Genomic DNA, 19276 nt, shown 5'->3' with positions numbered 1-19276 from the left:
TTTAACTTTCCCACCTTCCTAATTTGTTGCTCAGGAGCAATAATTATCATTCAGAGTGGAGCGTGTCCACGTTCTTCGTGAAAAAAAATGTGTACTGCCTTTTCTGTAGAGATCAGAATCAGCTGTTGAGTTTTTTGAATGAGCACTAATTTGATCACTTTCTAAGTTTTTATTTCGACCCTGAAGACTGAAAGTTAACAGCCTAATTTAACCATTTCTTAATTATTGACCTCATTGGCTGAATGTAAGGTACTTGGACAAGATGACCCCCCTTTGGCCATAGAGAAAGGATTCATGAAAGGCAAGCGGTTTTGTGTACGTTGACATAATTTTCCATCAGCACACACTCAGCAGCCAGGGGTGCGGGCTGACTGCATGTAAGAAAGTGTTTATGCCATTTTACTGTTTCCTGATAAGAAACTAAATGACAGCTGACAGAGCGACCCACACAGTTGGAGCCGTCAGTGTCACATGTAAAGACTGTCAACACCCACCCCTCTGGGGAGATCTGGAAGCAGCGATGGGAGGAAGCAGTGAGGAAGGGGCAGAGCAAGGGTCCCTGGGTGTTTCTGGGCACAGGCTTGTGCGGGGACAGAGAGAGCCGGCCATCTGGCTGAGAAGTGCCTGGCTTTCTGTAAGGAACATTTGAGACAAAAAAGCAGGAACAGCCCGAGGCGTTGAAAGATGAGCAATATTTTGACTCTTCAAGGCAAAAGAGGAACTGCTCATCCTCCCAAGCAGGGTCTCATGAGAGGAGGACTAGTTGAATGGATGCAAAAAGGAGCTGGAGCGCTGAGGTCTGCCCTGGAAGGGCTAAAGATGTGAGCAAGGTGAGGGAGCCCGCTTTGCAGGCACGTTGGCCAAGCCAAACCACTGCCGTCGAGTTCACGGTGCCCCTACCATAGGGTTTTGGAGGCTGTACATCTTTGGCGAGCAGACAGCCGCCTCTTCCTCCTGCAGAGAGGCCGGTGGCTTTCAACCTCCGGCCGTGCCATTAGCAACACTTGTCTGTCAGTTTGTCCCACCAGAGCTGTCTTCTCAGTACCACACGAGGCGCTCAGTGCAGTCAAAGGCATTCATTCCCCACGCCACCAGCTTTTCACCCCAAACTCGGCACACGGTTGGGTGACCCCTGCCACTGCCACCCAATGGCTTGTTTCAGGGCCATTTTCCTGACCGGCCACGAGAAAGGTCCCCTCGAGGAAGAGCGCTGTTTCACTGCCCTCCAAGCTTACAGAGCTGCCGCTTCTGTGCTGCGCAGGTTTCCTTCCAGCGCTGTGCCGGAAGCAGCGGTGCGGCGGGACCTGTGCCCGTCCGCTCTCATCCGCGACCACCTGTGCGTGACGGAGTAGAACAGTGACTGTAGGGTGCACAGGGGCTGGTCTTCAGAGAGTAGGTTACCAGGAAAGTAGACCCCAGAAAGCACATTGCTTTCTTCGGACACGCCGGGTGTGTGTGAACTTAGACATTTGGGTTTGCAGTTGGGTTCTCAGGCCAGCACGCAGGGACCTAAAGCAACATTTCCTCAGTGATAACTTCATTCGCAAAGCTTCTGTTGGCTTTGTATTTGTAGCACCGTTCTTTATTTGTCATATAAAGTAGGAAGATGCCTTATTGAGCAAGATTTTTCTTTCATAAAGAGTGTCGAATTTATTTTAAAGGTCAAGATAAATGCAATTAAATATATGTTGAATTCCTAGAACAGAATTGCAAAAAGCAGTAGACACCTCCCTTCCAGGGTCTGTCCACGTCTGTAAGCCTTAGGCATCATTTGGCAATGACATCCTGGACAAGAGTCTAATTTCTCAAAGATAATGAACATTTAAACACCTCAAAACAAAGAGACGATCTAATATTTTTTAAATGAGTCAAGGACGTAGGGAAAAGGAGATCCCGGCTGTCGGCTTACATATGAAGGAAGATATATTTGTGACCCTTAACCATTAGAGAGACGCAGATCAAAACTAGAGTGACATACCATCTCAGCCCGGCAAAAGTAGCACTGATCTAAAAACCAGCAACAAATGCTGGTGAGATGGGTTGTCAGTGGTGGAGCGCTATGGGAAACAGTAGGGCGCTTCCTCCAAAAGCTAGAAATAGAATTCCTATGTGACAGCACTCTCACTAGTGAAACAGCAACAGTGACACACAGACACAAGCACACAAGTAGGCACACATAATAATATGTAGTCTTATTCACAATAGCAAAAAGATGGAAGCAACCTGAGTGGACATCCACAAAGGACGAGCCATCGTGGGTGCGTAAGGGGTGCGGGGATGTGCAACAAGTTTGTGGAAATATTACATTACTTTTTAATTCCATTTCTCCGTGAACTTTCTGAAGCCTCCTCATATGCAAGAATAAAGAATACTGACAAATGTGTGAGGCATAGCATAGATGAATCTGGAGAGCATTGTGCTGAATGAAATTAGCACATCACAACAGGACGAATGCTTTATGAGGCCACTTTTATAAAAAGTTAAGAATAAATTGGCACCCAGCCTTGTTTGGGAACGTTGGACGTGTTGATTCTGTGACGGGAGCGATGCACAGTGCAACCTGGCTGAGGCAGATGAAGTCACTGAGGGACAGAGGACCATTAAAGGAACTGTTGGACCATTGAGAATCTGCAACAGCAGAAGTAGCAACTGAAAGTCTGTGGGTTAGATCGGTCTGTATACCTTATAGCTATGTAGAAGACGTCGGAGAGCAATACGGGAGGGTATGTGAACACACATATGGGTATATCTATTTGTATTTGTATAGAGATGGATAGATGCATAGGGAGATCCGCTAGGGAGACATCCAGACACCTCACAGGACTGAGTGACTGGGCTGAAGCCTAAAGACCCTAGTCATTGAGCAGCATGCAGATCAATTGGCAGAACGTAGTTCTCCAAACATGTTTGACATCATAATGAGGCAAGAAGCATTTGGGGTCTTGAACGCTTGCAAATGGCCATTTCAGATACAACTACTGGTCACTTCCCATCCAGAGCAAAGGACCAGAGCCAAGCAGAGACCCCAGGAGGCATTGAAAAGTGGTCCATAGGGTTAATGACTGCCCATGCGCAGAGTCTTTGAGCCTGAGACCAGAAGAACTAAATGACAGCTAGCTAACACACAGACCATTCAGGTAAGGGACACAATAGGCCTCGTTAGATTGGAAGAAACATGTAGAGCAAACCTCTAGCTCTTAAAAAAAAAAAAGAAAAGACCACATTCACTGAAATGAGAGAGACTAGAGGAACCCGAGAGGCTGTCACCCTTAGACCCCCTTTGATGTGGCACCAAAGTCGCTCCTGACGGTGTCCTTCCCGTCAACTAATAGATGGGCCCATAAAACACTGACCCCTGGGAGGAATGGGCCCCTTAGAATATCAGCTAGCAAAAACCAAATGGACAGCATTTCCCCAAAGCAGCGATGAGAAGACAAAGGGGGCCCGGGAAATGAGAAAGATGGAAAGGGGAAAGCCAGAGTGGAAATGGAGAGAATGCTGCTGTACCATCCGGTGTCACCCGAAAACCCGGGCATGCAGAATTAAAGGGAAATCAAGTGGCGGCCTAAAGTTTCCCTTACACAACAAAATGTCTAAAAAAACAAACAAACACCCTACAAATTTACTTCTACCTCAAAAGAAGCGCATGCATGTTGTCGCTTCCAGGAGCCAGGAAGGATCGGCACTCTTCCCCAGGTGCAGTTCTGTGGCTTTCTATAGAGCTGGCCTCTGCCAGGGAGAAAGATGAGGCTTTCTGCTCCCATAAAGAGTTGCAGTCTCAGAACCCACATGGGGCAAGTCTGTGTCCTGTAGGTCGCTGTGAGTCAGCATTGACTCAGTGGAAGTGAGTTTGGTTTTGGGTGTTCGGCCTCAGTAGGACCACCCATAACCAACTCTCATCTTGCTGGCTGGCTGGTGATGGGGTAGCTGGATTCCATTCAAGCACCACCACCCCCAACACACACACACACACACACACACACACACACACATACACAACGCGCATGCCCTCCGTCTTCAATTGTCCCTTTGTCCTAATTGATGATTGGTAACTCCCCTGGAAGGCTGTTCCATTATGCTGCGCTGGATTGTGTCTTTTGCTAGTTCAATATTTGATTTTGAAAATTAAAGACCTGAAATGAAAACCCCAAGCTGCGAACAGCAAAATACATTCCCAAAAGGAAGAAAGAAAACAAAACAAAATGAAAAGGAGGCCAGCCTGCAATCTAGAAATCGGTGTTGAGTGCTCACCACCGATGCTGCCCTATGTGGTGGTGGCTATTGCTCCTACGGCCAACAGCAGAACCGAAACCTTGGATCGGCACTGATTGCCACCCCTAATCCTCACACCAACTTTGGGGGGGGGCAACATCGGGTTCTCTGTTGTGATCCCTCAGCAGGTCAGTGGCTCATGCACAGTTTGCCCCAGAGCCCGTGCGCTGAGATCCCTCTGTTCACTATTGTTGACAAGTTGCTTGACCAATTAGAAAGCGGGAGGGGGGCGGGGCGGGAAGAGTGACAAAACTCTAACCATTGAGTCTCATGGTCAAAATATATACAGGAAATAAAGTAGGGTGTCCCATTTTGTAGAACCCCACTTCCCAGGACTTAAACCTTGTGCCCCGAGATGCCGACAGAATCTTTTCCTACAAGGAAATCTTAGCCCTGCAAGAAGATTAGGCCAGGTGCCAACATGCAAGTCTCACTTTACACATGACAAAATCTCCCTTTAATAAAGCAGCTGCCTTATAAACCGCAAGCATCTCATCTGTGCTCCCCCAGCTCCGGAATGAGTTAAAGGTAGACAGCGACTCTCTAAGAGCCCCTGAGTGGTACAGACGACTCGTGCAGTCAGCTGCTACCGAACATGTTGGAGCTATGTTTGCTTCCAAGACACCTACCCCGGGTGTCTTGGAAGCAAGGTCTGGCGATCTACGGAACCACCCAGCCACGGAGCCCAGTTCTTCTCTGATAACCCGGGGTTGCTATGAGTCAGAACCAACCCCGGTGACAACTGGGGGGCAGGGGGTGCGGGGTCTGTTTTTAGCTCGAGTGTAAACCGATTCAGAGTAAACGTAGGAGTAATTGGTGTGGGAATTGTCAAGATTGTATGGCACTCTGACGAAAGTCGTCTCAAGATAGAACTTTAAGAAGCTGTCTTTCCTCACTCCCCCTTGCCGCCTCCCCTCCTGTAACGCATCCCTCCTGAAAACCCCCATTTAAAATTCAAGACCAATCAGGCCGTTGATGGTCTTCGAAATAAGAGGCCCCTCAAAAAATTTTATGGGGAAACAAAATGGAATGAAATGATAAAGGAAGTTTTCCATGGATGTGTCTGATACGCCCTTTGCATATAAAATCCCGACTAGTACTGAAACCATTTGATGAAGCACTAGCGGGAGGTGGGGGTGGGGGGGAGTTAATCCGGTCCCCCCCCTTCCCTCCCTCTCGGTTGCCTGGCATGGTTTCCCACAGGGCAGGCCTAGAGGAGGCTTGCTTTAAGAAACAGGCAGCCTGGGTGTTAGGAGCTAGCAGGGTCTGCCCCAGCCTGTGAACTGTGGCCCCAAGGAGAAGCAATGTGTGGGTATTGGTGTGTTTACAGCGAGCCATTCACGAGAGTAGGAATTAAACGCATTCTTTTCTCAACATGAGGGAGAAAAGCAATTCTGTCTTTGCGTTTGTTTACGTGTTGGGTGCAGCACTGTTTTCCAAAGCATCTTAGTAGGGAAACCTTGGATTTGTCACCATTTGATCCTGGCAATCTGCTTCTGTTTTATTTTCGCCGCCACCATTGATTGGCTGCTAAATGACTTCAAAATGGCAACGGTTTTCACGGAGGTGCCCAAATCCAGCAAGAAGGATGCTCTTGGCTCTGCGAGGACTCACGGTGAAAAATGCAGCCTGGTTTCACCAACCCCGCTGCAACCCAGCAGCTATGTCCCCAGCTCCCCACTCCCCCCGCCCCCCACCCAAAGAAAACGGGAGATAAATGAATGGCAGAATAAATAATTCATGCTAATGAAATTACTGCAATTAGTAGTTCTACAATGACCCTTTTAAAAGCCACAGCTGTTAATGTCAGGAAGTGCTGTCACTACTGACCTTATCATAAGAGAAAGTGACAAATTGAGAATGCAGGGAAGACCAGTCATCAAAGAGGTCTGTTCTGGAACGATTAGACTTTTCTGAAAAACAGTGTGAATTACAAGCAGCTGCTCCCGGGCTCCGCGAGTCTCCCATGCTGTGCCGTTTTGTTAAGGCTGAAAACAATAGTTATTTTGCCCCATTGAGACAAGTTGTCTCGGGCCACTTCCAGCTCTTCCGGAAACCACTTCTTCGCTCCTGATTTACAAATGAAACTGTTGTTACGGAGAGCAGCCCAGGAGCCTCCTCATAAGGATCATGATTGGGTAGAAGCCAGGTTTGGGGTTTTTGTTTGTTGTGGGGTTTTGGGGGGGGGGTTGTTTCTCCTTTTAAGGAGGTTGCTCTTGGCTGAGAGGAGTATCCATCTCTGTAGCAACAAGATCCACGGGCACTTGCATGCAAGTTAATACAAGAGTGAATTTCTGCCCGCGTTTACATTGAAGTGGGCGCTCTTTTAAAAATAAAAGTCCCGCAGGGAGAAAAAGTGCATAAAGTTTATATAACTCATTTGTAAGTGCGATTGTGTGTTTTTTGTCCCATCCCCTCACACCATTTTGTTAACACACACGCACGCCCCCTGGATCAACTAGGAACAATATTCTTATTTTCAGCGTTCACACTATTCTTTGCTTAACTTCATGCTTTAAGTAGAGATTATTTTATTGCCGGGTGAGATGTCCTTGAATGGCTAGAACAGTCCCTCAGGCACCATCTTCACTCCTTTGGGAACTCTTGGTGACACCAGAGAGCCTGGTTTTGAAAGAGGCTGCTAGGCAGGAATTGGCCACCTCCTCGCCCCCCCTCTGCCTGTGATATTAATGTTGCAGGTCTGAAGCGTTTAACTGCATCACCAGCCACTTGTGAGCAATTTCCCCACGCTGGCTGTGTGTTATTGACAAAACTCTGGTAAATTACGTGTGACTTTCCTAAGAGTTAGTGTAGCTCATTTAATTCATATTAATTGATTTTTAGCCTTCCCTTGATTAATTGACCCTGGTCCATCTTGTACAGAATGCAATAAATAATCATTAAAATGAGGGAGATGTGAGTCCACAAATTAAAAAGTTAACTACTTCAGAAGTCATCGAGGACACCCGGGGGCTGCCCAGTGGTGAGTCCCAGAGGACTTGAAGGAGGGCTGTGTCTTTTTGTTCGTTTGTCTCCTCTTTGCTGGGAAAGAAACGGCCGTGATGTTTTTCTGCCGGAAGCGGCGATGTTTGTACCCGGCCTGCCCAGATGACTTCCCCACAGAATCCTCCGTAAAGCTGAATTTCTGACTTTGCACTTTCTGTTTTGTTTTTTTCCCCCAGTGACTTTGCAGAGATTTTTTTGATCGGCTCAGCTAAAACTTAGCTGGACACCAATACCAGAACATGCTTCTCAGGACCTTGGTCCTTAATCTCTGTTTTCTTTTTCTCCATACTGCATAGCCAGAAACATCACCTTGTGACTAGCTAGGCTTACCGGTGACGTGTTGGCTTTTTGGCTTTGGTGTGTGTGACAGACATAAAAAGCCTTTGTCTGTTTGTCAAGATGAGTAACAAGGCTGAATGCTTTATGGTGCTCTGTCTCGTTGTGTGGTCACCTCTTAAAAATAAAATTATGTTCCCTAGACGCCACTGTTCCAAATTTTAGGGGGTGGGAGTGGAGATTCTATACATTTGGCTGATTTGCTTCTCTCCTACCTACCTACACACACACACACACACACACACACACACACACACACCCCTTTTCAATTGTGTGTGTACATATGTGTTTTAAGAGCATTCGTATGAATTGCAATGTTTTATGTTTTCAGCTTGTGGACAAAGATTCCATTAGCCTTTTTATGGCTCATGTTCACACCAGTGTGAACGAAATGAGTGCCAGATATTACCAGAATGAGAGAAGACACAACTATACCACCCCAAAGAGTTTTCTAGAACAAATCTCGCTGTTTAAGAACCTGTTGAAGAAGAAACAAGACGAGGTCTCCCAGAAGAAAGAGCACTTGGTGAACGGCATCCAGAAGCTGCAAAGCACCGCCTCTCAGGTACGTCCGGGCGATGTTATTGCTGATGGCATACCTTCCCTTTGCATACCTTCCCTTTAAAGAAGAGTGTGCGCTTCCCGTTGAAGCAGCACTCACACTCATTCATGCAAGACCTCTGCAGACAGTGGGCCAGCCCCCTGGCAGGCAGGAGACCTGATTCCGGCTGCCTAGCAGCGCAGCTTAGATCAATAGAGTTTGTGTGTTGACCTAGTGTAAACTTGGACCCCTGGTGGCCCTGCCAGATAAGTGTTGGGTTACTAACTGCAAGGTCAGCAGTTCAAAACCACCAGCTGCTCCTTGGGATTAAAAATTAATCTGCCTGCTCTCATAAACCCTATATAGGGCTGCTATGCGTCAGTGGATTCCATGGACCAGTTCTTTTCCTCACAAACATGGAGTGGTCCCTCTATGACCACACCATGCCCCTCTGGTATTCCACAGGCTGAAGCAGTGCTGGCCTCTGTCTCCCTTGTTCTGTTTCATGAACTAGAATGGTTCTTTGATGACCCCTGGTGGTCTGTGCTAACCAGGGAGTGGATGGACTGTGGCTTGCAAGGAGTGGGGGTATACAGGAGAGCTGGGATGGAGCAATGTGCAGAAGGGGTGCTGGTGAGCCCCCAAGGAGCTGCCTGGATCGCTGCATCTCTTCCTTCCCTCCTCCTCTTTATGGGCACCGTACTTTGTTCTTCCTTCTGTTTATTCTCCATCGCTTTCCCTTTTCTTCCCAAAGCTCCTATCGCATGAATCAGGACTTGGTAAAGATGTTCCAGGAGCGATACTGAACTGCTAAAAAGGAGATAACTGAATACGATTTGCATCACCAGCATCTACGCCCCTTTGAGTGGTCCCCAGTGAGACTTGTTGACATCAGTCTTGGCAATGAGAGTGCTGGCCCCAAACGGGACTGTCAGATTTGATTGGCAGTGTCTCCTGGCAAAGGGACTATGGCCATTCCCACACCTCAAGACTCTGCTTCCCAATTGCCCGAGTCAAAGGAATGTGGATCAGCATCCCAGTTAGGCACAGTGGTCTGGGGAAAAGAAGTGAAGAAAGTCTGTGCTTTCCTAGGAACATTCTAGTTACGGGTTGTTGCACCCAGGAAGCTGGGCAGAGGGCGGGCTGATTTGCGGTGCCTTCCAAGGGCAGGCTCCTCAGACTACCCTGTCCCTCCATGCCTTGAAACAACAGATAGTCTGTGGAGAAGACACGCGGGTCTTGATTGAAGGCCTACGCATGACTTCTTTGAGTCAGGTGTTTATGCAGGTTGTTGGCTCCTAGTCCATTGTCTAGTCTACTCCTACTCATGGTAATGTCATGACTAGTGGAGCAGATTGCTGCCCGGGTCAGTGCCCTCCCCGTGATCATTTTGACCCATAGGGTTTTCGTTGGCTAATTTTTCAGGAGTCAATCCCAGACCTCTCTTCCTACTGCATCCTAGTCCAGAAGCTGCACCGCCACCTGCCCACCCTTCGCAGCCACACACAAGTCTCTGCTGATAGATGGGTGTGACGGGGCAAGAGGTGCAGTGGCTGGGAGTTGAACCTAAAACTCTCCCATGGAAGATGAGCAGCCCACCACTCGGTCACCACGTTCCCCATCTGTGCACCTAGTGCTTTTAGTAAGGTCAGAAGAGTGGTTGGAATAATCGGTCTCCCCTGGAGTGTTTTAGACATCAAGCTCTTTTGAGAAGGTAGCATGGTTTCCTACATGGAGAACGGAAGTACCCACAGCATGAGACCATGTTGTGAGGTCTCACATGCCATTTGAAAATCAATGTATCTAACCTTACTGCTATGTATGACCGACATTAGGCTGTAAGCCCCTGCCCCAGCTGTAAGACCCCTCCCTCTGTGGACACGCGCTCAGGTCGTCAGAGATGGCACCAGAGACCCTCCTTCATACATCAGGCTTTGAGTCTCCGGATATTTCAGAGTTAACAGCTTCCTTCGAAATGGAAATTAGGGCTTGCAATAAGTAGTTTCTTCCAAGTCTCTTGGATGGCTCTTTTGACTGTAGCCTAACATAATATTAGTTTCACGTGGCTAACAAGAACAGAGGCCTAAGTATCACTCTCCAGTCTTACCTGGAGTTCACAGAGAGGCTGAAAATCCATCTAGCTTAAACTACTAGCGTACAAGGAGGGATTGTAGTGACACTCCCACCTTGTAAGTACAGTGTAAATAAATGCACGCATTGGAGTAGGGTTACAGGATTGTTGGAGACCACTGATGTGTGTCAGCAAACAAGTGATGATGATGATTTTTCTATGATATTAAAAATCATCATATTCATACTGGTGGAAGCAAATGGCCCAGAGTTTGTTATTTTGATATATAAGGAAGCTTCGAAAAGTTCATAGAAAACTGGAATTAAAAGACAATTGAAATTAATTTCAGAAGCCTCATCAACTAAAGCCCCTTGCTGAGAGGAAGGAGCTTTAATAAAGCATTGTTGAGAGCTACTCTTCCCTCGAACATTTCACTTCTGCTTTAACTTACATGAGACCTGGGCACAGAGGGCTTACATGTTGGCTGTGATCCGAAGGCCGGCAGTTTGAAACCACCAACCCACTCTGGGACAGCGGTCTCCTTGTCCCATAGAGTCAGTGTTGGAAACCCCCAGGGGTAGTACTGCTCTGTCCTGCAGGTTTGTTAGGAGTCGTCATCGACTCAATGGGAATAGATTTTTAATTTACATGGTCCTCAAACTTTAGGGCCTATGTGGTACCTTCTGAACCCAATGAAGGAGTTCCCAAACAGTGGGTAGAATCATGCTTTTTCTCAGATGGCTTTGGCCATGCTCCTAGCGACTGGTTTCTAGTGGGCACGGAGGAAGGTTCCCATCCGAGACTCTGACAGCCTTTGGGCGAGCCATGCGAACACTCCGCAGGGGCAACTGGGTGCTGTAATTCATATCCGTTAAGTTGAATGCTTGCTCCTCTGCACAGCCACAAGATAACTGTATGACAACAAATACTAAGATTAGGGAGAGAAGGGCAGAGAAAGAGAGAGAGTGTGGAGAGAGAGGTAGACAGAGATCGAGAGAGACAGAGACAGACTAGTTCGTGGAGAGAGGTAAGATCTGCTTAAAGGCATTTTGATCGAATTAACCAACCAACCAGTTGCCAATGCGTGGATTCAGACCCACGAGAGCCCCAAGGATGTTGGGGTAGCACTTTGCCCATCAGGGTTTCTGCGGACTCTTTCCTGGGGGAGTAGATCACCAGACCTAGTTTCTGAGATGCCTCTGGATATGCAAACCTCCGCCTGCTGAGCGGGCACGCAGCAGGTGTGTTAACTGTTCACACCAGCCTAGGACTCATGATCAAAATAAGCAACAGCTTACCCTGTGAGCAGGCAAGAGGTACTTAAAGCACCTGGTCTAAAACTAAAAACCAAAAAACCCACTGCCATCAAGAGTCTCTGCTACTTGTCTGAAGCCTCCAGCCATGTTCCTGGTGGGTCCAAGGCTTGTCACCGAGCTTGGACCACCAGTGGCCTGAGCAGCAGAGACGCAGGTGGGTGTGATGGTGTATGGTTGGGTGGGGGGCCTCCGTGGCATGGCCCTGACCGGGAGAAAGTGGACGCTTTCTACTCCCATGGAGCTTTACACTCTCGGGAATCTGCGTGGGCAGTTCTACCTTGCCCTGTAGGAGCACTGTGAGTCAGCACTGATTCCACAGCCATGGATTTGGGGTTGGGTTTGCATAGAACTGAGCCGAGAAGGAAACGTCCCCATTAAGACTGAGCTAGGCCCATTCGATTTCTCACAAAACCAATGAAAAACGTATGTAGTCCGCTCACCTTTGCCGGGTTGGGTTAGGAACTGAGAGTGCGGTCTTGCAAACAGAACTAAAGAAAAATCAGGGTAGACACAGAATAAACTTCGAGCTCGCTAAACTAAGCTGACCGTTTCTCTTTCGAAAGCTTTATTTGATCGATGGTAGTTGGTCAGTGCTGGCCACTTCCAAAGGAATGGCTTTCCCCAGGTGGAGGATCTCAAAGCCAGGCTGGCCTCTCAAGAAGCGGAGCTGCAGCTGAGAAACCTCGCCGCGGAGGCCCTGATAGCGAAGATCGGCCTTCAGACGGAGCGAGTGGGCCGGGAAAAGGCCATCGCGGACAGCGAGGAGCAGAAGGTCAGGCTGCTGCCGCCATTTAGAGCCGCGGCGCTATATTTAGCACAAAATAAACCTTTTGTAGGTGAACAATTTTGAACAACTTCCTCTCCAGGGAGCAAAAAATCTAAAGAATTATTATAGTTAGCCATGTAACAGCATTTCACACCATGATTACCACTTGACCTTTCTTTACAATATGCATTTCCCCAACCTTCCAGCTCTTAATGACACGGAAGAACAATACATACTGAGCTCGCTCAAGCGTATAATGGCTGTGGAGCTTGATCATCAGGCCTATTTGTAATACAGTAAAGGTCACCCAGTCACCTCTGAGGTTTCTAAAGGTTTTTAGTTTTTCGGCAAATTGAACAACTCAATTGTTAACAAAGCCCATTCCTCCACTTTGCAAGATGGTTTTCAAATTTTGCATTTTAATCGCACAACTTGAGAAGTGGATGATTAAGTCCTGACGCTCAATTTGTTCTTTCAAGTTCCACCTCACACTCTGGCACTCTGTATTTCTTTGTGTTTTGGGAAACAATTACTTTTCACAAAATGTAGATTCTGTCTTTATGGCACTCAGCAACTCTGTAATCACCACAGTGTCTTTCGGAGCCTCTGTGAGCACAGCGTGAGTGCCAAATGGCAAGCATTTCGGGGGTGCCTTCCTATTTGCCAAAAGGACTCACAGAGTAAACAAAGTAAGGAAATATTTGCTTGATGGAATTGAAGGAATGTGCATGTGTGAGGTAGAAGTTTTAACTTCAGACAAGAGTCTTTTCCAATGCCTAGTTAGCCCAAATCATACTTCTGTTTGAACACTCTCATAGCCATTGAGTCAAGAGCCATTAATTTTGCATTTTAGACTCGAAGGCATTTGAGCCTTTCCAGTGGTGTCTGTCCTTTATGCATAGATATAACCCAAATCAAACTCACTGCAGTCAAGTCGTCCATGCTAACCCGTTAGCGACCTTACAGGGCAGGGAGAACTGCCCCTGTGAGTTTCCCGGCTGCCAACTCTTTATGGGAGGAGAAAGACAGGGCTCTCTCCCCCTGCATTGGTAGTGGGGTTTTCATCTTTTTCAAATGGGCATCACACAGCTTTGTCCTTGGCTTGTACAACTAAGCTCACTGCCACCCAGGTGAAACAAACTCATCCCCAAGGACATAAGATTTTTTATTGAAAGTTCAAGTTCTAAAAATCAGTTAAAAAATAAGATGGACATGTTAGGACTTGGAGACAAAACACATTTAACGTGGACAGTGGGCACAGGATTGCTAAATCTGTTGACAAGTGTTTCCATTGAGCTCCAGATGGTTGAAGAAATGGCCTTAAGACCACACATCTTCTATGAAGTCATTAGGTGTCACATGTTTTGGTTGTGGACTGATCCTACCCAGGGGATCTTTCTTAGGCATTAAATACATGTGTGATGCTTTAATAATTATTAAGTGAAAACCTATCTCCACAGCTACCTTTAAGGCTTAAAGTTTTAGTGATCTTAAAACATAACAAGGGGTCTGGAGGATATTTTACATTTTGTGGGGTGTGTGAATTCTCAAGCAAAATTGTCCTCACAAAAGATGAAAAAAATATTAGCAAGGTAGAACTCATCAGACTGTTGTCTCATGAAAGTCTTCAACATGATAAAAGACACATTCTAATTTTTATATCTAATACATACCAGGGAATAAAAATACTCCAACTCTCATTTAATTTACAGAGCTCAATTTAAATATGACCAACAAATTTTAACTGAACACATTTTTTTGTGTAGGGGGCGGGTCACTGTTACTCACTGGGCTGCTAACTGAAAGGTTAGCAGTTCAAAACCACCTCTAGCTCCATGGAGAACAATAAGGCTTTCTGCTCCCATAAGCAGTTATAGTCTGGGAAACTCATAAGGGCAGTTCTTCCCTATCCTATAGAGTCGCTGTTAGTTGGAATCAACTCATAGCAGTGAGTTTGGTTTGGACCCAGGAGTGACTTGGCAGAGAAATTGCACACTGTGGCGATATAGTTTCACTAGCCTAGTATTGTAAGGAGCTCTGGTGCCCTATCGGCTCAGTATTGGACTGCTATCTGCAGAATTGTTGTTTCAAACTCACCAGTTGCTCTGCGGGAGAAAGATGAGACTCTGTCCTCATACAGATTTCATCTTAGAAACCCAATGGAGCAGTTCTCGTCTGTTCTGTGGGGTCTCGAGTTGAAATGGACTCTGTGGCAGGGAGTGAGTTTTTAAAACAATGTTGCAAGGAGCCTTGGTGGCACAAGAGTTAAGTGCTCAGCTGCTAACAATGAGGTCGGAGACTTGAACTGACAGCGGCTCCCCAAGAGAAACGACTTGGCAGTCAGCTTGCGTGAAGATTGCTGCCTGGGAAGCCCTATTGGGTAGTTTGCCCACCCTGGTCCTGCGGGGTCACTGTGAGTCAGAACCAACTCAAAGGACCCAAGGAAGAAAATACTAGTGATGCACGTTAGGGTGAGAAGTATTGGTGATGAGAAATAATAAGTTGATCAACCTAGAGCACATTTGTTTTTCATTTCTAAGTATATACCTTTTTAGCTTAATAATTAAAACCATTCTGTTTATTAAAAAGACTCAAAGGAAGAGTGCCCATGAATTGGAAAGCAGTGAAAAAATAAATAACAGCGGCCAGCCCAAAGCAATGTCACGCAGATGAAATGTGAAGGAGGACCCCCCTCACAAAGGAATGGTTTCCAAAGCTATGTATTTAGATTTTTAAAACAAAACAACCCTATCACTTTCAAAGTACTTCCATTACGCTTAATACATTTGTCAATCTGCCGTTCCATTTTGAGTAAGGTACGCGGAGTAAGAGAGGCATGTTGGTTTTTTGCCCAAAACTGGCACACGGAGATGGCTGCATGAGCAGGTGCATTGTTGTAGTGGCAAAACCAGTCCTCTCTCTGCCACAAACCAGACCTTTTTGTTGCTCACTGTTATGCAGTCTTTTCAGACCCTCTAAATAGAAAGCTTGATTAACAGTCTGACCCCGTGGAACCAACTCCAAATGCACCACGAGTCGGCATTCTCATTCATTTGGGAAGTTGACGGACGTCCAGAACTAGGTTGTCATCAATCGACAATTCACCTGTTTTGAAAGGAGAAAACCACTCGTACACTTGAGTTTTTCACTGTCCTTGTCAGCTGTGTTCAACATCACAACAGTTTCTGTGACATTTTTCCCAAGCAGGAAACAGAATTTCACAACTACACACTGTTCTCTTAAATCAGCCGTCATAAAAAAACAAGGTTTGAGTAAAACTGCTTTTACAAAAAATATTCACTGTGACCAGAGAGAACCTTCCCGGGCGATGCCACTGGGTGCACTAACTCAGAGTGAGTTGCTGGATGCTCGCTTAGAGGGGGAAATGTGTCCTATGAAAGCTCTGGTTTTGGTGGGGTTTTCCCTCCTACTCTTTAAGGTTTCTTCAAGTACTACAAACCTATGATCCTGAGTCCAATTTAAAATAGTTTGTAAGTGATGTGATTGTGCGTGGTAACAAATAGCGTTTATGGTGTCATCCAAATCCTTATGGAAAAGAAACAAATGGAAGGCGATAATCAGCTCTCTCTCGCTCATCCCTAAAACATTCCCTCGTACCGGGCACTCTGAGCGATTTCAGTCACCATTCCCAGCCTTCTTGGGGGCTGTGTGTGTGGAGTGGTTTGCTGGGAGCAAGCAGAGTTTCCTCAGTTACATGAACGCTCACTATGTGTGGACTGGCAGGAAACTGCTTGTCTGCACTGAACCAACTATGTTCATACAATGTACAGTATATAGCAAAATAATGGCTAATCAGGAGAAGATAATTACTGCTAATAAAGCCTTAGTAGACAACATCCTTTGTTGTGAACAGTGTTTAATTTATGGTATAGTCAAACCTGTACATTTCAAAGGCATCTAAAAAAATGCACTTTTGTTCACATATTCCATGATCCCTAGCACTGCAGGAAGTTCTTCCATTGACGTGAGAGCCCTGGTGCTCAGTCCCTCAGCCTTGAACCTCAGTTTCTGCTGAGGATTCCATGGGGATTTACTTCTTGGCCATTCACGTTCTCCTCCTGGTTTAACTCAGGTTTACCAGTAGGAGTTCCCTCTGACCATTAGCAGGTGTTCATGGCAAGAGGCTGAAGCAACACATGCAGGTGCGCGCGCGCACACACACACACACCTTGAAGATGCTGCCAAACCCAAATCAGGCCTGGGCTTCGCATCGATAATTTCTGACGAGGTCCGTAGAGAAGCCTATAATTAGGCTTTAGAATATTGCAATATTTCTGTGTCTGGGTAAGCATGAAGCTTGTGCCCACTGAATAGAACAGCATCTAACCAGGTGAACCAAAGAGCTTCACATCTCTTCTTAAAGTATAGTCAACATGGTTTCTGGGCACATGCTACCTAAACTCAGTAACAGAATTCTAGTAAGAATATGTTAGGGACTTAGGTTACTGAGCCAGCCCCGGCTTGATCTTGTCGAGCATTTGCTGAAAAAGAGAGCTGAAGAGCAGAGAACTCCCGTAAACTTGCTTTGATCATTCGCACGTTATAAAGACATTAGTCGAGGTTCTTCTAAGAGTATTTGGATATCAGAATCTGGCTGCCTGGTGGGACTTTGTCTATCATTGTGTGTCTTGGGGAGTCTGTCTGCCTGGTGGGACTTTGTCTATCATTGTGTGTCTTGGGGAGTCTGTCTGCCTGGTGGGACTTTGTCTATCATTGTGTGTCTTGGGCCTGAGCAGAGCATCTGCTGCTCCTGAGGGACAGTCTTTTCTACAACTCTCTCATCTGCTTAAATGTAGACAAGCGATGCTGAGTCAGCCTGCCTTCTCAATCGAAGATGATAATCTAAGATGAAGATGTGAAATGATACTCTATATGAGTGTGTGTGCTTCCCCGCCCCCTCGCCCCCCGGCTCTTTTCTTAAACAGGTGGCTGCCATTCAGACAGAAGTGTCCGGGAAGCAGAGAGAATGTGAGGCGAACTTACTCAAGGCCGAGCCTGCGCTGGTGGCGGCGACAGCTGCCCTTGACACGCTTAACAGGGTAAAGATGACTTGGCTTGTGGGTTTCCTCAAAATAATCTTTAATGGGTACTAGAGCTTGATGCAGCCCTGGTAGCTTACTGGGTTAAGCATATCTTTATAAATGATGGAAGAACCCTGGATAGCCAGCTTTCAATTGACATTAATATTTTTTAAGCTTTTGCATCTAACTAAACTACTTTCAAACCCTTTTCATTCCATACAGTCATTTTCCAAGCAAGTAGACAGCTTACATTAATGGGCCAGAATGAGGTTCAACATTTGGTAAGATTTTACAAGTCAAGTATTATCTTACAATAACTCAAATACCCGGTGACAATTTACTGATAACATGAGACTAAGAGAAACGGTGAAGGACTCTCATGATACAGTCTCGTGCCACGGAATGTCCTTCCAGGCAACATTCACCTGCGTACATGTCTGTAGTGCCATCAGGTTATCCTAGAGGTTAGGTTGTAGCAGTGGGCTTTACTGAACATAGCACATGCCATAGCTGCCCATATGCAACATGTGGATCTCATGTTTTGTATGCTAAGCCACTGTGCAGTCAGGGTTATGATGGTACAATATATACACATACTCATCTACTGCCTGTAACAGCTCCAAGTCGGTTCTGATTCCTAGTGGCCCTAGAGGACAGTAGAACTGCACCATAGAGTTTCCGTGACTGTAAATCGTTACAGGAGCCTGGGGAGTTTGTTTCTAACTATGATGATTGTCTGTTTTCATTTAGAAAAGATATATGGAATATATATACATACCATATCTCACACATCTTTGCTGATTACATGCAGTTCCTAGGTCAGAGTTAGAAACCAAGCCCCATAAAGCCTAATTATAGTAAACATGTGAAGTACATACAATGGTATATGTCATTGTAATATGACACATGATGGTATAGGTGATTGTAATATGATGACACTGTAATCTGACATACAATGGTATCAACTAAAAGAAAAAAAACTCTCTTTACTGCCATCAAGTCAATTCCAACTCTTGGTAGCACGATAAGACAGGCTAGACGTCCACTTGTGGGTTTCTGAGCCTGTAAATCTTTGTGGGAATAGGAAGCCTTATCTCTTGCCCACAGAAGAGTCAAACTGGTGACCTTGCAGATCACAGCTCAATGCATAGCCACTAAGCCACCCGGGCTCCTTTTAGACAATGGTGTAGGTCGATGGAAGGTATTTCTTGGAAATTAGAGCAACAAAACTAGAAGGCGCTGTACTAGGGAATTATGTGTCTGGGGTCTGGTTAAAATGCAAACAGGGAGGTAGGGTCGGACCCAGAAATAACCATACCATGTAGATGTTTGTAAAACTGCCAGACAGAACGGAAGCCCCTGCGGTCCCACAGGGTAGGCGCTTGGTGGCAAAGAAGCGTTAAACCAAGCGTGGTGTGAAGGAAGTAGTATGAGCCACCGCGAGCCATTTCCCTCAAGGCTGCCCTGACGCCGTCTGCGCGTGTTGCTTCCAGGGCAATCTGAGTGAGCTGAAAGCCTTTCCCAACCCGCCGAATGCCGTCACCAATGTCACCGCAGCAGTGATGGTCCTGCTGGCTCCCAGGGGGAGAGTGCCCCGAGACCGAAGCTGGAAAGCAGCTAAAGTCTTCATGGGAAAGGTATGAGTCCGCCTGAGGAGATGGAAGCCCTGAAGTCAGAAGAAATCGTCTTGGTATTTGCTGAGCCTACTCCGCAGTGCGCACTCTACCCGTACCGCTTTTGTTTGCCAAGTTGGAAGCTGGTTTGGGGCGATGGCTTACCTAAGTCAACTCTGCCAGCAGCGGGAAGGGTTCTAATTATTTGCAAAATTCTGAGAGCAGTTAAGTGTAGGAGGGAGAAAATTACATGGATTTCTTATGCTGGGAAATGTTGCTAATGCACAAGAAGGTGAAGCAAACGGCTCTCTGC

General features: G+C 46.4%; 1 protein-coding gene across 1 annotated transcript in view; it reads left to right on the top strand.

Annotated features, from left to right (window-relative positions):
• The window catches only part of DNAH11 (dynein axonemal heavy chain 11), a 319324-nt gene that overhangs the window by 197747 nt on the left and 102301 nt on the right, over nt 1-19276 (top strand). Inside the window, exons 56-59 of the mRNA XM_075557332.1 lie at nt 7946-8179; nt 12168-12314; nt 17255-17368; nt 18844-18987. Coding sequence (XP_075413447.1) covers nt 7946-8179; nt 12168-12314; nt 17255-17368; nt 18844-18987 — 639 coding nt within the window. The remainder of the gene's footprint in view (nt 1-7945; nt 8180-12167; nt 12315-17254; nt 17369-18843; nt 18988-19276) is intronic.

This window comes from Tenrec ecaudatus, chromosome 9 (genome assembly GCF_050624435.1).
Source record: "Tenrec ecaudatus isolate mTenEca1 chromosome 9, mTenEca1.hap1, whole genome shotgun sequence".
NCBI lineage: Eukaryota > Metazoa > Chordata > Mammalia > Afrosoricida > Tenrecidae > Tenrec > Tenrec ecaudatus.
Note: the sequence above shows the minus strand (reverse complement) of the source record. Positions and strands in the feature narration are given on the sequence as shown.